This window comes from Drosophila novamexicana, unplaced genomic scaffold, assembly GCF_003285875.2.
Source record: "Drosophila novamexicana strain 15010-1031.04,08,12 unplaced genomic scaffold, DnovRS2.1 tig00000008-arrow-pilon, whole genome shotgun sequence".
In the NCBI taxonomy this organism is placed as follows: Eukaryota; Metazoa; Arthropoda; class Insecta; order Diptera; family Drosophilidae; genus Drosophila; species Drosophila novamexicana.
In genome coordinates, this window is record NW_020824765.1 from 2,086,790 (window position 1) to 2,107,196 (window position 20,407).

The 20,407-nt window shown below is 40.8% G+C and overlaps 5 protein-coding genes and 1 long non-coding RNA gene across 7 annotated transcripts in view; 4 read left to right on the plus strand and 2 right to left on the minus strand.

Moving 5' to 3' along the window:
- LOC115764803 overlaps positions 1 to 9,502 on the plus strand; it is a 39,546-nt gene extending 30,044 nt beyond the window's left edge. The window contains exons 2-3 of the long non-coding RNA XR_004018045.1: positions 8,146 to 8,420; positions 8,501 to 9,502. This is a non-coding gene — a long non-coding RNA (uncharacterized LOC115764803). The remainder of the gene's footprint in view (positions 1 to 8,145; positions 8,421 to 8,500) is intronic.
- An 889-nt stretch (positions 9,503 to 10,391) lies between these two features.
- Positions 10,392 to 14,675, plus strand: LOC115764758 (eukaryotic translation initiation factor 3 subunit C). 2 transcript variants are annotated; one of them, XM_030708005.1, is made up of 3 exons: positions 10,392 to 10,719; positions 11,490 to 11,609; positions 11,679 to 14,675. In XM_030708005.1, the coding sequence occupies exons 2-3, from the start codon at positions 11,517 to 11,519 to the stop codon at positions 14,325 to 14,327; spliced, it is 2,742 nt and encodes a 913-aa protein (XP_030563865.1). In that variant the 5' UTR covers positions 10,392 to 10,719; positions 11,490 to 11,516; the 3' UTR covers positions 14,328 to 14,675. The 2 variants fall into 2 exon arrangements, with proteins under 2 accessions (XP_030563865.1, XP_030563857.1); XM_030707997.1 differs by lacking the exon at positions 10,392 to 10,719 and adding an exon at positions 11,155 to 11,248.
- Positions 14,676 to 14,737: 62 nt separating this feature from the next.
- Positions 14,738 to 15,617, plus strand: LOC115764786 (TP53-regulated inhibitor of apoptosis 1-like). The gene is made up of 3 exons (XM_030708031.1): positions 14,738 to 14,851; positions 14,990 to 15,137; positions 15,205 to 15,617. Exons 1-3 carry the CDS (start codon positions 14,808 to 14,810, stop codon positions 15,328 to 15,330), a joined length of 318 nt encoding a protein of 105 aa, XP_030563891.1. The 5' UTR covers positions 14,738 to 14,807; the 3' UTR covers positions 15,331 to 15,617.
- A 605-nt stretch (positions 15,618 to 16,222) lies between these two features.
- Positions 16,223 to 17,509, minus strand: LOC115757804 (complement component 1 Q subcomponent-binding protein, mitochondrial). The gene is made up of 2 exons (XM_030698226.1): positions 17,231 to 17,509; positions 16,223 to 17,084 (listed from the first exon to the last, which is right to left on the minus strand). Exons 1-2 carry the CDS (start codon positions 17,436 to 17,438, stop codon positions 16,501 to 16,503), a joined length of 792 nt encoding a protein of 263 aa, XP_030554086.1. The 5' UTR covers positions 17,439 to 17,509; the 3' UTR covers positions 16,223 to 16,500.
- A 109-nt stretch (positions 17,510 to 17,618) lies between these two features.
- LOC115762726 (rRNA N6-adenosine-methyltransferase ZCCHC4) lies at positions 17,619 to 19,117 on the plus strand. Its single transcript, XM_030705060.1, has 3 exons — positions 17,619 to 18,007; positions 18,068 to 18,259; positions 18,312 to 19,117. Exons 1-3 carry the CDS (start codon positions 17,619 to 17,621, stop codon positions 19,096 to 19,098), a joined length of 1,368 nt encoding a protein of 455 aa, XP_030560920.1. The 3' UTR covers positions 19,099 to 19,117.
- A 174-nt stretch (positions 19,118 to 19,291) lies between these two features.
- On the minus strand, positions 19,292 to 20,078 carry LOC115757812 (protein transport protein Sec61 subunit beta). Its single transcript, XM_030698238.1, has 3 exons — positions 19,978 to 20,078; positions 19,706 to 19,914; positions 19,292 to 19,634 (listed from the first exon to the last, which is right to left on the minus strand). The coding sequence occupies exons 1-3, from the start codon at positions 19,978 to 19,980 to the stop codon at positions 19,547 to 19,549; spliced, it is 300 nt and encodes a 99-aa protein (XP_030554098.1). The 5' UTR covers positions 19,981 to 20,078; the 3' UTR covers positions 19,292 to 19,546.
- Positions 20,079 to 20,407: the final 329 nt, after the last annotated feature.

Genomic DNA, 20,407 nt, shown 5'->3' on the forward strand with positions numbered 1-20,407 from the left:
TTGCCCGACTAGGAGATGATCTGCATGTTGCAAACTTCCGATCTTTTATTTTTTACCATAATCAAGCAAGTTACCTTAATGGTCAGAACCTAATAGTTGACTTTTCTTACTAAGATTTCAAAAGCAATGTATGACAAAATGAAGTAAATTTTTTCTACCCTGAACCAACAGGATGCAGGGTATTTGCTAGTCGGGCAGTCTTAATTACATTGTTACAAATTTACAAATTATTGCCAAGCAATTATAATAATTGTCTTTTAAATGTATGCATTTAAGAGTTAAAAGGTTTCTATTCAAAATAATATAAAAATGTTTAAAAAATGTTAACTAATTATTGATTATAAAATTAAATTAATAAAGCTAACTAAGGTTATTAAAAGTTCGCTTAATGTTTATATAATTATTAATCTTATTATTACTTAAAACCTAACTTTTCAAAAAAAGTTGGTTTCTCCGATATTTAACTAAGACATCGACACAGTTCAGTCTAGGATTCAGGCCCGGAAGTTCATTTATTTTGATTTATCTACCGAGAACCGAACGTCTAATCAACTCTCAGACACTCAGACTCTGACTTGTTAGGCAGTTTAAATAGTACGCTTAATTGAAAATCAAATTTATCTCTCAAAAACATTGTTCTATTTATTATTAAGCATTCATTCAGTTGTCGCTGTGCGGCTAATGGAATTTTCGGCTTTTGGCCTTAATCTGTTTCATATTCTGCTCATGGAAATCGTTTATGACTTAAAAATATTTGCACAAAAATTCGGCAGCAGCAATTGAGGCCATATGCAAGAGTGGGGAAAAAGCCATTAACTAGATAATTTATATAATCGCTGAAACATTATTTTTCGTTGCCCGAAAGTATGCTTTAAAATTTCAGCACCGGAAATCGACTGTTAAAGCAAATTGCGATAGCATTTGGGACTCTTCCGGCGACGGGTGTTACTATTATAATACACAACGATGTCATTTCGTAAAGCTATTTGGCCGCATAAAAATGCTATTCAAACCGACTAAAGTGGATTAATTTGGCCATGGGAGTGGCACTTTACTCCTCAATTAAAGCCGCATTGGCAGAGTAGTCAGAAACTTTGAACTGTTCTTGTTACTAACTACCTCTTGGTAATGGCAATATATTGGTCTGTCGATCTCAAAATCAATAATTATCCATTTCGAAGAAAAGTCTTTTGTACTAATGTATGTAACAGACAAAAGATGCCTCCTTCCGATCGCATAGAGCTTATATTATATTCTAGATCAGCATCAATCTATTCGTCAGTCTGTCCGAATGTATGAACGCATCGATCTCAGGGCAAGGGACTTGTAATTTTGAACGTAGGTCCTTCAATTGTCCGATAATTGATAACTTGCCCCGTTTCCAAGATATTAATACAAATCGATATCTAAACTAGGTCTGAGGCTTTGAGGACTGCAGTTACACATTTAAACAAGTAACTTCTGGAATCGTATACCCAAATCAAGAATCTTTCGTTTTATAGCTTGTCTAGGACACTAAAATAACAAAGTATTTTTTTAAAAGTTAAAGTTGCTTGATTTAAATAATATGTGGATGTGTCTTTATCAAAAGTTCGAATGTGCACTGCGTACAGAGTATGTTCTAGTCGAAAAGACCCGACTAGAGCACTTTAACTTAGTCAGTCGCAAGTTGTGAGCACAATTGCTTTTACCCTCAATATTTCGCCACTCCTTTGAAGAAATTTATAAATTTTATTGAATTTCAATTCACTTTCAGCTGAAATGCTTTCAAGATTTTGCGCGATCTTTTTAGCATCTTTTGCTTGAATAGCTCCGCATAAAGTTGGATAAATGAAGACAAGTTTAAGCATTGAAATTGGCTTTTCTATTCGGTTGAAGTGCTCAAGTTTAATGTTTGAATTTTGCACCATTTGCTGTTTTATCAGCGTAAAGTCTCGGCACTGTCATTTGCACAGGCTAATTGTGCACTAAAAGTGGCCATTTTGCCACGTTTTGTTGTGCTTTTTTTTATTTTCTTATATCGCGTAGCACTTGGGCGAGTCCTTGCGCATGTAAATGAAGATCCTGGCGGTTGATTTATGCACTTGAGTAATGGTCTTCTCGCATAAAGCCGGGCAGCGACAGCTTTTGTTGTTTGCGCCTGACAATTTAAAGCACACACCGACCGCACAGGACAACCCAAACTGGATACATGTTGGTAAAATATTGAAACCAAACCAAAGCAAGACGAATATTCAATGCCCTCACAAAGACTTTTGCTCAGTTTCGACAGGATATCTTGAAAAACCAAAGAATTTTCCATTCATAATAGCTTTGACAGTAGGCTAATGCTGATGAGATTTAGAAAATTTCTAATTTAATTGTCTAGAATCTATGAAAAGATTAAATGCAATAGTTTAAATACTCTGAGACTAGTTGGCGCTGAATGTAAGGATAAGTGCCCATATCTCGTGACAGACTCATAATATTCTAGACAAGGGTATATGAGTAGGGGAAAAAAATCGAATGGGCCTGATAACAAGTTAAGATTGATGGATAAGTTAAATGTCACATTTGACATTTTATAATAATAAATAAGAACATCTTTTGAAGTTGGGCAGCTAATGATGTAGTCAATTTGCCTGCATGTTCAAATATATGCTCCTGTGTGAATTGAAAATAGCTAAGTTTTTGTCTTTGGCTAAGCACATTCGATCGATATTTATATGGTGCCTGCATGTGACAAGAGCCTCCTGCTGTGCCAATACCCTCTAGACATCCTCTGGTGCCTGGGCTGCGAAATGTTTTCCACTTGTCGGCGCCTTTGAACGCCTCGCTCTCAAATTGCTTGTGTGCTGACAATTTCGCTCGTCAATGTTTTTCTTTTGCTCATTAATTCATATTTGGCCGCTTTTTATTTTAAGCATCTTTGTTGCAGCAACACGACAGACCCCAAATGCCGCCAATTTGCATAATTCCGAGCAACTGCCTCAAAACGCTTCGGTTTTTGTTCACTCCAGTTTGTTGACATCTCTTTGATGGCCACAGTGCCGGTGCCAAGAGCAGTGCCGCCGACTGTCGCTGCAAGAAGCAGCTAAATCTAATAGCTAAAACTAATTAATTCAAATTGGCAAAGAGCTGACTGCCTTTAAAGTAAATAAGCAGTTCGTGCAAAATTCTATTTAATGATCAGTGCCAGCTTGTATAATCTAGTACTTCAAGTCTTAGTTATCGCTCCAAGCAGCCACAAGCTTTGCCATCTAAATGAAAGTGAGTGTGAACTAAAATAGACGCGGTAAAATCAGTCAGAATACTATGTCTATCTTAACTGTTTCAGACGATCTCTGAAAACAGAAGAATTTAGCTTTAAAATAGCTAAATTGGCAACACTGAGCGCCAGTTCTGGTGGCCGTGCCCGTCAAGAGCAACAGTTTGAATTTGGATGGCTCTCGTCGCATAAATTGCGAGCTGGATGGACGCTTTGAGTGACAGGCCCCGTCTTTTAGCAGTGGTTGCAATCCCGTCACCGCCCCTGCGCGCGCTCCACCCAAGCATCAGCAGATATACATATATCATTTTCATTTTGTAATTTGTCTCACATGCCGCCGCCCTGCGGCTCCGGACCGGGTCCATTTGTGCACAATAGCCCCCAGTTAATTGGTTGGGTGTCGGCAGTTGGCGCTGTATTAAATTACATGACAGCTTACATGGAAGGTGGCCAGACACAAGGACGGAGGCGTCGGCATCGGCGTCGGCTCATTAAATGTGTGAAAAACGCCTGAGTGGGCTGTCATTTATGAAAAATGGGGCAGATTCAATTTTGCTCATGTAAATTACGTTTGGCCTTTGACTCTTGGCCTACTTAGGCGCGACAATTTAAAAACCAACCACAGAATATCATAAGCATAGAATTAGCACACCGTGCATATGTCTTTAATAACTGAAAGCATAGCTTCTGTTATTAAATGTTAAATACTTGTATAGAAATATTCCCCAAGGGTCCTCAAGGATTTAATTCTCTTGACGACACTCAAATATGTTGCCGAGAAATATTCCCTTTGGCTATTCAGGGTATTCATATTTATATAAATTTAACCTCATTATTCCTATAGGAGCTGTATATTGGATTAAATAACCATGTTACATACAAATAAGATGGATAGAAATCCTTTAGAATTAAAAACAGGTTTACTTTAAATGAGAGGAAGCACAACTTGCAGATACCCCGTGCAGCTCCTGTTTTTTGTGTGTGTATCTTGGATATCAAAAAAGCTGTAGACAACAAACTCTGATAAAATACTTGTCCTTCAAAAATTTATAAGCAAAACAACTGTTCTGTTTTTGATATATGAATCTTAAAGTCGTCAAAAAGTCCTCATAACGCTTAGAAAACAAACAGATACGTGGATAATACAAATATGTCTATGTATATATATGATATCATTTTATTTATCGAGTGTGTATATATAGAAATGCACTTTCGAAAATTAGTTACTGGGTAATGGGTGTCTCATAGTCGTGCAGTCTAGAGATCCTGAAAAGTGCACATAATCTTAATAAACCAGAACCTCATAAGTTTAAAAGTCGGAAAAGGTCAATATATTATGTTATCAAGTATTTTAGTTTTACGAAAATAATGCTCTATTGGTATAAGAATTTGCAAAGAATTTAACCAAGTTGATAAACGTAATGCAAAACTTAATTTTTGAGCTAAATGTCAAGTCCTTTTCAATTATTGAGCATCCTGTTGGTGCTGCCACAAACAAACTATAGGAATGCCAAGCATTGAGCTAACATAAAGCTGCAAAATTTATTCAAACACGGATAAGGAATGGGACATGTAAAGATAAATTAATTTCAGCTAAGAGCAGACGCCGAACAGAACACGCCCCACACCAATCCGCGCCTCCGAGCACAGAGCCCGGGAAAAGGTCGCCGCCATTTCATTAATTCCGAGCGCGTGCGCTTATCAAAACTGTCTTGACGAAAGTATTAAAAACGTCTGCTTCAGTTAGTTAATTAATGATAATTTCAACATTATACTGGCACGCGCCAAGCAGTGAACACTGTACTTGCTATAGTATATGCAATTCTCAACATTTTCATAAAACCAAACAATCTTTTAAATTAAAAGCACGCCAATTTGTTGGCCTTGTGACTTTCTAATGTTGCGGTCTCATGTTTAACGCAATCTAATAAGGCTAATTGCATTTGGTTTCTACTACCCAAGCCCAAATACAGAGCATACTTATGGGTGCCACTCGTGTGCTCATTGGTTATTTAAAATAGTCCAAGCCGGAAATTCGTTAAACAACGAAACTTCACTAATGAATATATGAAATGAAATATTTTGTGTTTATCCAGAACTATAATAGAAAATTAAGCGAAAAACTAAATCCGTTTTTATCGTGCTCAACAGACAACGAGCTGCTTAAAGTATAGCAAATTATTGAAAGCATGAAATGAAATAATTTTTATTTATGCATAACTTTAATTAGAACTTAAGCAAAAAACTGAATTCGTTTATTTAAATATTTATATATATTTAAATCAATTTAAATATTACAATTAAATACATATAGATAATCTGAGCCCATTTAAAATGGCAAACGAAAGTATCTCAGGGAATTTATGAGCTATGCATTTTCACGACTCAATTTTCATATTGTTTTTTTCCGAGGTTATAAGACCTAGATACAGTAAATTTGATATGTAAGAATTACACAGATTCTGAATATTTCACCTAGCTTTGAATGTCTTTCATTTCAATAGAAAAAGAATTTCCGATAGCCTTTAGCAGAGTGGAAACATATGATATAATATATATCTGCAACAGGCTAGGTACAGGGCATCTTCAAGTCGGACTTTCTAGAGCTAGATGATAATTTTTTTTAAAGGCTGTTGAACTTTAACAAGTTTGACTGTGAACCTAGTGGAACTCTTAGTAAGAACAGAACCGTATCGAGTCAAGTTTTATTATTGTCTAAGCGTATAGATTTATCGGCAATAGTTTCTTTCAAATGTGTGCCTTTAATCTAAAGCTCTCCCTGATTTGTGAAACCAATTATATCATTGTGCTTTTTATTCGATTTGGAATCATCTGCAACCGAATTGGGGCTAAGCTCAAAGCACAAAAACAATAGAGCATTCTGATGGTCAATCCAATGACAACAACAAATTCTGATGCCTTCGATACGACAAAGAAGCAGACAAAAGCCACTTGCATAGTTCAGCATCATTACTTTAGTGTTTTGTGGTGATTGGCTTTGTGTGTGCCCGCCCAGCCAACGGCACATGGCACATGGCACTCCAAATGGATCCTGGCAACGACTCCTCCATCGTCACATTCAGCAGCCAGCCGGTAAACAAAACCAAAATAAAGTCAAGCAAATGTCAGACTGCAGCTCACAGTTGAGTGGCAAGTGGCGAGTGGCAAGTGGGATGTGTGGCAAGTGGCAAGTGGCAAGTGTGTGGAGTCGTGAGCAAACAAAACGCTTAGGCGATGTGCTCGTCGGGGCTCTGTTTAATATTAAGCATACGACGCGTGTGCACAAAGCCTTAAATACTACACAAAGCCGCACGAAAAACTAGCAAACAAAAAAAACACAAAGCAAAGAAAACAAAAAAAGAAGAAAGCAAACATATACGACTGGGATACCCTGTATTAACTTCCATACAATGGATAGTTGAGTTCCAAAATAACTTCGAATCTTATTTAAGGCAAGCTATGTTTGTTTTTATTAGAACGAAAGTCCATAGCTTTAAATTTGACTTTCGTTAATCGAAATATGATTCGGTATTATAAAAATAGGAGAATTAAATATGAGAATATGTTATTCAAATTTTAAATCTCTAGCTCATATAGTTTTCAAGATTTAAGAAGGCATACCCGAATCTCCTTTAGTCCTCTTTCTGATCAAGGACTTATAACCGTAAGGGTCGTATATGCCTGTTACATAAGAACGAACAAAACCTTTACAGCCTCTTTCGAGTGTGTACAGGGTATGAATAATGGCACTCGATTCCCATGATTTGCACGAGAGCTATAAAGGCTCGACCAAAACTTTTGTCGATGCTTGTTTTTCTCTTTGAGTTCAAATTTTGTTTTTGTTGTGGCTTCGGCGCTTTTAATACCCAGCCTTTAGGATTGGATAAATGTATTGATAAGTTTAAGTACTAACTATTAAAGACTTAACAACATGTTCAAGCTTTTTTAAATATTATCAGCTACTGAAAAGCTTTAAGTTTGAGTTTCATTAAAAAACGAACCTCAAGTCAGCCAAACAAACAGTTCATTTAAAAACTTTCTAAAAGGTTACTTCTAATGTAATTATTAATTGAAAACTTGCAGATATTTTTCTTAAATTCATTATTTTCAAATCTGCAATCCTATTGATATGTTGATGCTATTTAATAAGGCTAACTACGAATATGTAAATTCTTGGTAAATAATACCCTCAGGGATCTGTACCTCGCTCTCGTTATTGAATATACATATAAGATGTAACTAAGCAAAATCATGAGATTCCGCAAAACATCAAATACATATTGAATGTTTAGTTTATTTCCAGACTGTATGTTGCCTTCATTGTAACTAGCTTTCTAAGTTGTCAGCTAATTAGCTGCATATGCGTGTTGCTGAACTTTTAGCAGCAACTGTGCGCTGCTTACATCACAGTTTCATGCAGCGGATGAAGCACACACGCGGACACGCGGATAGAAACCTAATGAATGTGCATTATAAAAATTTATGGCTCATAGAAATTAAATGACAGCCATTCGTTAGCATTAGCTGCGAAATTAGAGCAGTAGCAATCGGAGCTGGGGATAGTCTGGGGATGGGGGCATCTGCAAGTACAAACAGAACGAACTCAAACAGAATTCGGAGCATATTGAAAGATATCCACAGCAAGTGGGTGGTTGGGTTAATGAGCTAACAAAGTTTGGCCATAACAGTCAAGGCAGTCAAGCCCAGGCCCAGGCGAAAAGGACACGTGGAAGCATAATAGACATAAAGTAGAGGAATATCAAAACATTTGACTGCCTAATTAATCAAGTAATCAACTTGGTAATCTCAACTTGAACTAGTACTTATTTGCATACATGTTTACAGACACATATTATGCTTGATTCTAATTAAAGTTTCTGCCCGATTCTTCCTTGTAGAAGCTGTCGATTGTAATTACGGCTTACCGTTAACAAGCGTTGCTCTTGGATTTAATTAATTACTTGGATTTTGGAAAATTTAAGACAAGAAGATTTTCCTTCTGAAGAAAAGAGCACTTGGCCCTTGCAAAGCCGGGTAATGCCCGCCCGTTCTTATTTATTTGAATTGTATCTCTTCGGCGTCTAAACTGGAATATTAAATGATTTTCTCCGAACTAGAGCAAGTGCAAATGGGAAAAATATGTGCCCAACTATAAGATGGCCGTGTGATTCAGGTGAGCGATTTTTACGATTTGGCTACATTGTTTATTTCTGCTGTCGCGTCGGCAAATTATAAACAAATTTTCTATTCTAGCCAACTTTGGCCGAGGCGCTCGTCTAATTTATATTTAGATGGCGGAACGCTGGCCGACATCCATCAGGTCCAGAGCCGGTTATGGCATTCGAATGGCCTCTGGCATACAACATGCACATGAACCAACAATTACGCAGACGCCATAAACATTTCCATTAACTGTCGTTTGCCTCTAACCCCTCTCCCTCTACCAACTCTCCTCACTCCGCCCTGGCACTTGGGGGCTTCCGTTAATAGTTTCGGCCAGGGCACGTTTTTATCCACGCGCTGTGTGCCAGCTCAGCTTCTGCTTCTGCTGCCAAAGGCTAATAAATGGCACGCGCTTCTCCTGCAGCCACAGTTGCACTTTGTGCCGTGTGCCAAGTGCATCCCCAGTCCAAGCCCAGCACTGACCTCCGACCTCCGAGCTCCGCTCGCCTTGCATATTCTCTTCTATATGCTTGCATTTTTAAGTTCTACTTCGACCTTTCCTTTTTGTTTCGTTGGCATTTTTTATTATAGTTGGGGATCTTCGCGCAGCTCCACGGTGGCTTGATTTTGGTTTTGTGCGCTACTCATAAATTGTCCCAGTAGCACGGAATGGGCGTGTCGCAGACCAAAGCTTGCCTTTGGAGACCTTTACTTGGCTTTAAAATTTATTGAGCTAGAGGTTAACGATTGCATTGAATTTTAAACAACAAAAACTAACAGAAAACGTATTTTGCTTTCTTTATCTCTAACAAAGGTGTCAAACGACACCTTTTCAATTTGTAACTTGAAATTATTTTCTAGCTTGAGTAATTTTTTCTAAATTTTCTTTTTGATAATTCATTAATTGATTGTTCATTTATTGTTAGCATAATCCTCGACAAAAAAAAAGAGAATAATTTTAAAAACTTTTTCTATTTTCTTAGCTAAGGTGTCAATGTCTTTTGGGTTTGAGCCTTAACGTTAAGAAATAACTTTTTGAATAAATTCCTATTTTCTAAACATGCAAACAATAGCTAAACTAATTTGTTTAAATCTTTCATACTTCGTCCACATATTTATATACTTCAAAAATATCAAATCAATATTTTATTTGATTATGAGATATATTTTAAACCCTTTGGATTATATATGTTATAAAATCGGTTTAAAATTTTCGAAATTCGAATACAAGTTTCGTTGTGTATGCTTCAAAAATGTTCTTACTCCTCCTGAGCATTTTTTACAAATTCAATTGTTATTAGAAAAATAAAGTATTAAGATAGAGGTACACTAGTTACATACAAAAGACATGCACTGAATGCGTAATATATTAATTCAGTTAAAAGGTCGGCTAAAATTTGTCGGACACCCTGAGCTCACATCCAAAGGCTAAACTGAAGCGCGTGGATAAACGGAAGCACAATTCAAGTTAACAGGCCAAAATTAAAATGAAAACTAAAAGCATTGCAAAGGGGAAATCCACTTTTTTAGCTCGGATATAAATACACATGTATAAGCTTTTTCTGCATGAAAGATTTACTATGGACATTTGGAAATACAATAAATTGCAAAGGGCAGCGATTTTTATGGCGTAAGGCCTTTACGTGAAACAGGAAGTGTAAAATGCCTGCAATGCAATTAATTAATTTTTAATTTACAAATAAGCTGCATTAAATTGTCTATCAATGTTCGCAGATCTGTGCACCGTCAGTTGTCAGATGTCAGGAGCTGTACGGATTTTATCGGATTTTATCAGATTTTACCTGGTCAGTTTATGATATTCATTTGAGCACTTTGAGCGACACAGATAAACACATTTGCATCAAATTCCAATTATTATTTATTGTGCTTACATTTGCGTTTCAGAGTTTCCTTGTTTTTTTTTTGGGATTGGGCGGATCTCAGCACACGTGCCCGTAAATTGTCGATTGCCGAACGGAAAATACGCTAAACACTTGGCTAATTTTGTTTAAATTTAGACTTTTTATCACTTTACGTTTCGCACAGACACCAAAGCCGGAAACGGACCTCAACGCTTGAATTTCGCGCTATGCTAAAGATTGCCGCTTCCGCCGATTGGCAGCTGGTGAACTGGCCACGACAAGCGAACGCAGACGACTTGTTGGCGCGCTCAAACGTCGACAACATTTTGCCTGTGCCTGACAATACAAATTCGCACACATTCGAACCTGTGATTGTCAGCGGGGAGCGTTGCGGCGCGAGAGGGCTGTGTTTGGGCCAAATGCCGGCTATTGGATGCGCCTGCGCAGGTATGCTTTACATATTTCAACTAACAATATCCTAAGCAATATGTTTAGTTGGTTTATTACTGTGTTTCCTTCGTTGATCACACTAGTTTTAAACGTGGAAGTTAATAGTTATTTCCAATTTCAAGTATAGACTATTGTTCTGATGTTAACTATTTAAACCTGTAACAGACAGCCTCACATTGGCACTGTTAAACTCAAGTGGCACTGCAAATCGCTTGACATTCATATCTTAAAATTTTCCCAAAAGTATTATAAAAACAATCTTCAAAAAAAAGACTCCTACCATTTTTTGCGAATATATTAATTTAATAAAGTCGTATTTTAATAATATTAGTATTTTTTATCAGACTAAGAGAACAGTCAAAAAGATTTATGTTGAAATACATTGTCATAAATGACAGTGTTAAAAAATATCAAAAACATCGTCAAAAACATCGATTCATACAATTCACATATCGATAACCGAAAACTTGTATTATTCCTCTTTTCTTTGATGTCTTGCGAATGACATCGTTTTGCTGTAATAATTGTAAGTTATTGTAAAATACCGTGACCAGAGCGACACTAACCAAGTTGGGAACAGAAGCCCAACAGACGCGGCATGTATTGCAACTCGCGCTCACAAAGATAACTTCGTAATTGTGGCAGAAAGTTGTTGTCAATATTTGGCAAACGCCATGTTGGCCGCTTGCACATAACCTCAACCGCTCTGTGACACACAAGTCAAGCACTTAAAATTGTATGTAATTTGTGTTTTATTTATTTTGCAGAAAACGGCATAAGCAGAACTAAGTACCATGTCACGTTTCTTTGCCAACGGCTCCGACTCGGAATCGGAATCCAGCGAAGAAGAGGTTCAAGCGTCAAACTTCAACAAAGCGAATAACTTCGTAAGTTAAATATTATCCCATTGGCGCCCGCCACAGTCTTATTTGATTTAAAAATATATTGTTGTGCAGCAATTCAGCGATGACGAAGAGGAAGTTAAGCGTGTGGTGCGCTCCACCAAGGAAAAGCGCTATGAGAACTTAACAGGCATCATCAAAACGATACGCAACCATAAGAAGATTAAGGACATACCGAATACGCTGAGCAGCTTTGAGGATTTGACGCGCGCTTACACGAAGGCGTTGCCCGTCATCTCGAAGGAAGAGAACGGCATTACACCGCGCTTTTACATTCGCTGCCTTGCCGAGCTTGAAGATTTCATCAATGAGGTGTGGGAGGATCGAGAGGGGCGCAAAAATCTCTCGAAAAACAACTCAAAGTCGCTGGGCACGTTGCGCCAAAAGGTGCGGAAGTATATCAAAGATTTTGAAGAGGACCTGGCGCGTTTCCGAGAAGCACCCGACCAGGAAAGTGATGTCGATGAGGGTGAAGGGGAAGCACACGATAGCGACGCCGATCGCGCTGGCGCTGACAGCGACGGTGGCATTGGCGCCGGCACCGGCAAACTGGCCGAGTTGCCCAAGGCAGCGAAATTGGTGCCTGCCAAAGTGGCTGCGGACGAGGATGATTCTGATGATTCGATCGATTGGGACTCTGACACCGAGTCGGAGACCGAATCCTCAGAGGATGAAAATCTATACCAGAACATGCGTGAGCGTTTCCTTAAGCGCACCACCGAGAAGGAGGACAAGGATGACGACAAGCGCAAGGACAAGCGTAAGGAGCAGAAGCACAAGGTGCGCAAGCGCGCCGATGACGATGAAGATGGCGAATGGGAGACCGTCGTCAAGGGCAATGTCGTTGAGAAGCCTAAAATGTTTGAAAAGGATGCTGAAATTGACATTCCCCTTGTGCTTGCCAAACTGGTAGAAATAATGTCGGCACGCGGCAAGAAGCGTACCGATCGCCGCCTGCAAATTGATTTGCTGTTCGAGCTGCGCGACATCTCTGAGCAACATGAACTGGGAACGCCCATTAGCGTGAAGATTCACTTCAACATCATTTCGGCCATTTTCGACTACAATCAAAAGATATCCGAGCCCATGAAGCTGGAGCACTGGGCCCTGCTGCTCGAGGTGATGCAGAGCATGCTAAAACTGTTGCTCGCCAATCCGGACATCAACATGAACGAGAGCGTGGCCGAGGAACACGAGGAATATGGAGCTGCGCCGTATTTCATTCGCGGCTGTCCGTTGGCTGCCGTCGAACGTCTGGATGATGAGTTCACCAAGCTGCTGAAGGAGTGCGATCCGCACTCGAATGACTACGTTTCGCGGCTAAAGGATGAGATCAATGTGGTTAAAACCATTGAGCTGGTTGTCCAATACTTCGAGCGCTGCGGCAGCAACAACGAGCGTTGTCGCATTTACCTGCGAAAGATCGAGCATCTGTACTACAAGTTCGATCCGGAGGTGCTTAAGCGCAAGCGGGGTGAACTGCCAGCTGCGGGCACAGCTCCGTCTTCCGTTGAGGTGATGGACAAACTGTGCAAGTTTATCTACGCCAAGGACGACACAGATCGGATTAGGACGCGCGCGATATTGGCGCACATCTATCATCATGCGATGCACGACAACTGGTTCCAGGCGCGCGATTTGGTTCTGATGTCGCATTTGCAAGACAACATCGATGCGGCAGATCCCTCGACGCGTATTCTATACAATCGCATGATGGCCAATCTGGGCCTGTGCGCATTCCGTCAGGAGAACATAAAGGATGCCCACCATTGTCTGGTCGATCTGATGGTCACCGGCAAGCCAAAGGAGTTGCTTGCTCAGGGACTGCTGCCTCAGCGTCAGCACGAACGCTCCGCTGAGCAGGAGAAGATCGAGAAGCAGCGCCAAATGCCATTCCACATGCACATCAATCTCGAGCTGCTGGAGTGCGTTTATCTGGTTTCGGCAATGCTCCTGGAGATACCCTACATAGCCGCACACGAGTTTGATGCACGCCGTCGTATGATCAGCAAAACGTTCTACCAGCAGCTGCGCTCCTCCGAACGTCAATCCCTGGTGGGTCCACCCGAATCGATGCGCGAGCACGTTGTGGCAGCCGCCAAGGCCATGCGCTGCGGCAACTGGCAGGCGTGTGCCAATTTCATTGTTAACAAAAAGATGAACACAAAGGTGTGGGATCTGTTCTATGAGTCGGAACGTGTGCGAGAAATGCTTGTCAAGTTCATCAAGGAGGAGTCGCTGCGCACATATCTGTTCACCTACTCGAACGTGTACACTTCGATTAGCATACCATCGCTGGCGCAAATGTATGAGCTGCCTCTGCCAAAGGTGCATTCGATTATCAGCAAGATGATTATCAACGAGGAGCTGATGGCTAGCCTGGACGATCCCAGCGAAACGGTGGTCATGCATCGATCGGAGCCGTCGCGCCTGCAGGCCCTGGCCATGCAGTTCGTTGACAAGGTGACCAACCTGGTGGACGTCAATGAGAAGGTGTTCGACATGAAGCAGGGCAACTTCTTCCAGCGCGGCAACATGGGCAATCGTGACCGCGGCTACAATCGCAACCAGAATAACCAAGGCGGCAACTGGGGCGGCCAGCGTCGCGACAATCGCAATCAGCGCAACCGCAACCAACGTGGACACCACAAGCAACAGCAGCAGCAGCAGCAACAACAAGTGCAAACCATCGAGGAAGAGTAGACACAGTCACCTAAGTAGAAGCCTTTAAACAAATTACATGAACAATACACTGCGACTAAGGAAATGGATCTGTGGAAGAGGAACAGCTGCTGATAGCGACTGTGGCCAGACCTCCGATTCAGCCAAGCCCTGAATCGGAGGTCTACTCTCATTATTCAGCCTTTCATTGTACCCATTTTATCCTTATTTATTACGCTGTACTGTGAATTTGTTTCAACGCTCATTATGCTTAAAAGAAAACTAATTGATAAATGCATTTTGTATGAACTAAAATCTGAAGTGCGCAAGTCTTTGATTAAAATAAACAGTAAAGGAAACTAAAAAGAAACAAGAAAAAAAAACAAAACAAGAAAAACAAAATAGTCGTGTCATTTTTAGTGCGATGTTAAAACTGTTAACATGAGCTAAGAATTGTGTCGTATATTTCAACTTAAATAACGGCACAGTTGAAGGCGATAGTACAAGGTTCCTGCTGGAAAAATGAATATTTTAAAAAGTGGTCACCGTACCCGGCTTTATCAAAGGTAAGAGTTCTGCTGTGGAACTATCGGCTTGACAAGTATCGATATGTTATCGGCAACCTTTCTGCAGCAGTCGCACGTTTTATTGGCATTATTATTTAACAAGTGAAAATTATCAATAAAAAATTCAACACTCTGCAGCATGAACAGCATTGGCGACGACTGCAATGAGCTAAAAAAGCAATACGATGCATGCTTCAATAACTGGTTTTCCGAACGTTTCCTTAAAGGAGAAACCGATGATTCCGTGTGTGCGCCCATTTTCAAGGTTTATCAGGAGTGCGTAAAGGTGGGTGGATGTTCATTGTACATAGACCCTTGTATTACTCATAGATACACCATGATAAACCCAACAGCGTGCCATGCGTGAGCAGAAAATTGAATTACGCGAAATTGAAACGGATTACAGCACTGGCACCGAATACGACAACAACAACACGCAGAGTGGGAGCAAAAACCAAAGCGGCCAAAGCAAAAGTTGACCTCAATTAGCCGATTCAAAGCCTTGCCATGGTGATACGATCAAAACGGATTCAGAGCAAAACATATTGAACAGCCGCGAGGCGCCTGATAGGAGTAAGGACGCATTCCCTTGGAAGCACAAACGCAGCTCCACAGTCTAAATGTATAAGTAGCTCGTGGCAGTAACGCCTTTTCAATTGGCGCAGAATGTAAATTAAACGTTTTAAATTAAATTTATGTTAAGTTCAAACAATGCCAGAATTATTTAAAGTTCAAAGTTTGTAAATATGTATGTGTGTTTTAATAAATAATTGAAAAAGTACACAAATGTATATGCATAATCCTAATCCTAAACAATATGAAATGAAATATATTTATATTAGAACAGATACAGGAAATATGCTAGTCGGGCCTTAAGAAAGACATATTTATTTATACAAGATGTAAACAACTCATTTACTCATTACGTTTTTACACACACATCTGCATCATTTGTTTCATTGGACCTTAATACGATGGTGCTACTTTGTGATTCCCAGGAGTGCTTATCGAAGCTGAGAGCTTAAGGTCAGGTGCTTCCCGGCGCAGTAAATGTGCGGCACATTTCATATATAAAGTCCACTGCACAATCTACTCAAAAACAGAACTGAAAAGAGATTTTAACTATAAACATGCGGCTTCTATCATCACTTTTGACATTCGTGCTGGTCTTCTGTGCAGTTTGCACGCAACTGATCCATGCGGAGCCCTTCGATTCGCGATCAGGCTTGGGCCAACCTAGACGGCCACAAACATTGCCGCCAAACAGACCGCAGACTCCAAATTTTGGGCCATCGCGCTGGTAATCAGTCTAAAGGATATTGGTTGCCCACGTTTCCAAATAAAAATCAATAAATTAATAGAACAAAACGTGTTGTATTTAGCTTAATCAAAGCCAGAGCATATGCTCCACTAGATAGTCATTTAGCACGTGCTCTTTGTTGATTAGCCAAAACATAGATGGGCTTGTGCTTATCAATCGTTGGACTTAAAAACTAGGTTCAATCGAAAGCATACGTCTAAAAACACAAAGGATCAAAAACGTTTTTAGTTTAGATAGACTAACGATTGGTACCATATCTGCAGTTGCTGGTGAAAACTTAAAAAACTACACAACTTTCGCCTTAAAATTAGCAACGAACATTCAGTTTTTACTTGCCGGCTGTGAACTTGGAAAGTTTCTCCAGCAAGGCAATGTAAGAGATGTGCTCATGAGCTGTGGCCAGATCGGAGAGTTTCTCAGCAAACTCGTTGCTGATGCCCTTCTCCTCCAGAATGTTCATCAACAGATCGTACAAGTAGCCATCGAGCACATCTCCAGCAACGGCATAGATTTTGTCATTCCACTCGCCCTCGTAGATGGACATCTCATCAATGGAAAACACATCATTGTACTCTCCCTCCTGTGCCTCTCCCTCCAAATAGGAGCAAGTAAACGAAAGGGTGGAGCTACCTCTAATAATATCCACTTCGAACTGGGGCTTGCTGCGCATTTCACCCAATTCCGGCTTGTCGGCATTTGGATTGATTTCAGGCTCTTGCTCGCTGTCAACTGTGTGGTTCACATTGAAGCTTACGACAACCTTTTCCTTGTCCGTCTCCTTGGTCAGCTCCACATCGGCGCCAGTCAGCTTTACGCAAAATCCTTCCAATGTGCTGGGAACAGTTTTGCCCTTTTGCACCTTACGCTCCGCAACGATCTCCTCGGTGAGAAACTCGACAAGTTCACGTTCACCTATTGACAAGAAGAAACCTTTGCATTCATTTCAAAATATCACCCTGGATGTTGTCAGCAGCCCGCCTTTGAGGTTATGTAACCATGCAGGAACATGCGCCAATCTTTAAGCTTGCGACAGACGTTATTCTCAATGGGAGACTCACCTTTGGTGTGCACATTGCAGCCACAAGTGCAGTTAATGCTGGGCTTGTGCACATTCAACACGGTAACATGGTCGCCACTGGCGCCTGTCGCCGCCGGCTTTTTGGTCATGTGCCAAAGACTACGGGCGAAATCACGTTTGCCCAATGCGCCATTTGCTGTACTGGCCAAGTTGGCAAATCGCATAGTTGCTGTCTTCAGGCTGTTCATCTTGTTATATAATATATCAACTTATTATGACAATAATTGGAAAAATGTGCTGCCGCTTCTATGTTGCAACTTGCAATGCTCTTACATATGCGGATGTCGATATATTTTATATCGATATACATCTTGAGTTCCGATATTTTGAAAAGTGGCAACGCCTTGCCCTTTGGTCAGTTAGCGCAAATGAATAAAAAAATCGTCAGGGAAAAGCTTCTTCTGCAAGTTGAGGAAGATGGCGCAGATGCCGCGGATCAGCATCCTTGCTGCCCGCACGGTCCCACAGTGCTATTCTATCAGCAAAGTGAAACTCCACGCGATGGCTTCTATGCCTGCTCCGCTCATCGGAATCCCAAACTGTGTGATTTTCACATGGATAAGATTCAATGGAAAGGCAACAAGCTTAAGCGCTTGCCAAACGTTCGCGATTATCCCGAGTCAATGAAGGAGCAAAGCGATCCCGATCCAACAAATCACCTAGAAGCACTGTCGCAAGACGAAGTGCATGCACAGTACTTTTTTGATCAGAAAGCCCTGGAATTTTTTGCGGATCAATGTCGCTTGCTTAAAATCAAGTAAGTTGCAGCAATTAAAGTAGGACTCCATGTAAATGCAACAATTTCTCTTTTATGTAGTAAGGTAGTTTGCATGGGCGCGCCTCGGCTCCATTTCCACCTGCGACGTACCAAAATGCAATCGTTTTTGCTAGATTTCGACGAGCGATTTGGTGCCTATCTAAGCCCGCAGGAATTCTGCCTGTACAACATGTGCAACAATCACTTCTTCTACAATCGAGAACCCTTTGAGCTGTTCCTCAAATGCAACAAGTAAGATCGCTTTCCATATCTAAAAAATTTATGCTACAGCCCTGCATTTCAGCAATGAACGCGTTTTAATTGTAACAGATCCCCCATTTGGCTGTAGAACGGAACTCATTGCTCATACGCTGCGTTCCCTCGTGCGTCTGCACAATCGCATCAACTGCCTGCCCGCCACGCCACTATCCATATTTTGGGTATACCCATACTATATGGCAAACTATATAAAGCAGGATATGCCCGAGCTGCAAATGTGTGACTATAAGCTGAACTACACCAACCACAGTCGTTACACGAATCTGGGCATCGCCCGACGCTCCTATGGCTCGCCAGTACGCGTCTTTACCAACGTGCCGCTGGAGCTGCTGCAGCTGCAACCTGCAGAGGGCTACAAGTATTGTGATAAATGTCAACGCTACACAGGCATAGAGAACGTGCACTGCGATCGGTGCGCCAACTGCTGCTCGCAGAACGGCCAAACCTATCGGCACTGTCAGTTTTGTGATATGTGTGTGAAACCCAATTATGTGCACTGCACGAACTGCCGCCGCTGCAGCCAGCGCGAGGGCCACGTCTGTGCGTTGTATCAGTCTATGCAGCGCTGCTGGTTATGTGGCCAACGTGGTCATATTGAAACCAATTGTAGACTGTGGCTACAACTGAAACGCAGAGATCGCCAGAAGAAAAAGCATCGGAAGGACCAGCACTACGGCTGCATTATTTGCGGCCAGCGAGGACACAGTGAACGCAGGTGTACACAACGCTGTCGATACTTTAAGGAATCGCAATTCATGGGACAAGCTCTGATAGTGGCTCGCAATAAATCAAGTCAAAAGTTAAAGTTCTAGAGAAAGACCACAGATCATTGTTATTTTTACTCGTTTAATACCAAATTCATTTGTTCTTAACACTTTTTAAACTATTGAACTGCGTCTGTGAAGCGCGAAAGTAATGCACATGAAAATGGCCACCATAAATTGTGGAATGGATTATCTGCCACAAACTCCAAACAAAAGAACTTTGCAGCAAAGTAAATAGAAATTTTGACAAATTATGTATACAATTTAGTTTATCATTTAACGACGGGTAACTTAAGCTTAGACAATAATTAATTTCAAGTGGAAAACACAATGCCTCAACCAACGGAATGCAGATACTACAGTGCTAGCTGCGATAGTTCAATTATTTTTGTAGTTGTTTTGGCAACTGTCTGCGAGAAATCTGATGACGTCGACAAAATTGTGTGTCGCGGCGCGTCCGTTGAGGTGAAAGTATTTATTTGCTACGATGAACTGTCTAAGAACGGTTGTACTTTCCCCAAATGTGCAGCATGAAAACAGAGGCGATGAACAGCAACGACATGACCAGAACTGGAACTGGACCACTATCAAACATGAGAGAGAAAAAATGTTTAATTTAGCGAATATAACTAATTCAGTTAAACGGCTCGCTTACACTTTAATGCCGGGAGAATCATCTGTGTAGAAACGCCACATGCCACCAGTGCCTGCTCCGCCTGGAGCACGACTCCTGGCCGCCGTTGTTGTTGTCGTCTTTCGTTGTTTCAGAGTGCTGCCGCCACCAGCGCCAGCGCTACGTGGCGCCGACAGTTTGCTGGGCGAGCGTGAACCGCTGCCAACGGACGTCGAACTTGCAGGAGCAGGCTATAACAATAGACGGCACTTGGTTCGTCTTTTTCTTTTTCAAAAAATATGTTTTTTACTTACCATTTTAATGTATGTGTTTAATTTTAATTAAAGGCAAAATGTGCACTAAGTTCGTGAATTCTGCGTGCTGACCTGGAAAGTGTTGAAAGCGTTGGAATCAATTTGACAACTCTTCGTGTCGGTTTCGTGTTCCACGTCACCTGCCATTCGCCCGTAAACGTAACTTTGACAGCAACTATTCGATAAGGTTCATCATTTCGATTACAGTTCGCAGCGCGTCAAGCTGCTGTGTGTGTGTGCGTGTGTGCATACGAGGTGTACACAGATTAAAATGCTGTACAATATACTTTGAGTATGCTCAAAAATTGTACAACAAAAAAAAAAAAAAAAAACAAATTAAGAAAACAAAATTCGCATGATAAAGAAGAGAGTGTGTATATTCTTTACATTTGCATCCCCTGAGAAACTAGTATTAAAGTAGTGAAACAGC

Bases quoted from the DNA above. Each gene is read 5' to 3' on its own strand.
- LOC115764786 (XM_030708031.1), top strand. From the start codon at position 14,808: ATGAATATTTTAAAAAGTGGTCACCGTACCCGGCTTTATCAAAG. The intron at 14,852-14,989 runs GTAAGAGTTCTG...AACACTCTGCAG, and splicing joins CGTACCCGGCTTTATCAAAG to CATGAACAGCATTGGCGACG. The intron at 15,138-15,204 runs GTGGGTGGATGT...TAAACCCAACAG, and splicing joins TTTATCAGGAGTGCGTAAAG to CGTGCCATGCGTGAGCAGAA.
- LOC115757804 (XM_030698226.1), bottom strand. From the start codon at position 17,438: ATGAACAGCCTGAAGACAGCAACTATGCGATTTGCCAACTTGGCCAGT. The intron at 17,085-17,230 runs GTGAGTCTCCCA...TCTTGTCAATAG, and splicing joins CTGCAATGTGCACACCAAAG to GTGAACGTGAACTTGTCGAG.
- LOC115762726 (XM_030705060.1), top strand. From the start codon at position 17,619: ATGAATAAAAAAATCGTCAGGGAAAAGCTTCTTCTGCAAGTTGAGGAA. The intron at 18,008-18,067 runs GTAAGTTGCAGC...TCTTTTATGTAG, and splicing joins TGTCGCTTGCTTAAAATCAA to TAAGGTAGTTTGCATGGGCG. The intron at 18,260-18,311 runs GTAAGATCGCTT...CCTGCATTTCAG, and splicing joins CTGTTCCTCAAATGCAACAA to CAATGAACGCGTTTTAATTG.
- LOC115764758 (XM_030708005.1), top strand. From the start codon at position 11,517: ATGTCACGTTTCTTTGCCAACGGCTCCGACTCGGAATCGGAATCCAGC. The intron at 11,610-11,678 runs GTAAGTTAAATA...ATTGTTGTGCAG, and splicing joins TCAACAAAGCGAATAACTTC to CAATTCAGCGATGACGAAGA.
- LOC115757812 (XM_030698238.1), bottom strand. The intron at 19,635-19,705 runs GTAAGCGAGCCG...CATGTTTGATAG, and splicing joins GATTCTCCCGGCATTAAAGT to TGGTCCAGTTCCAGTTCTGG.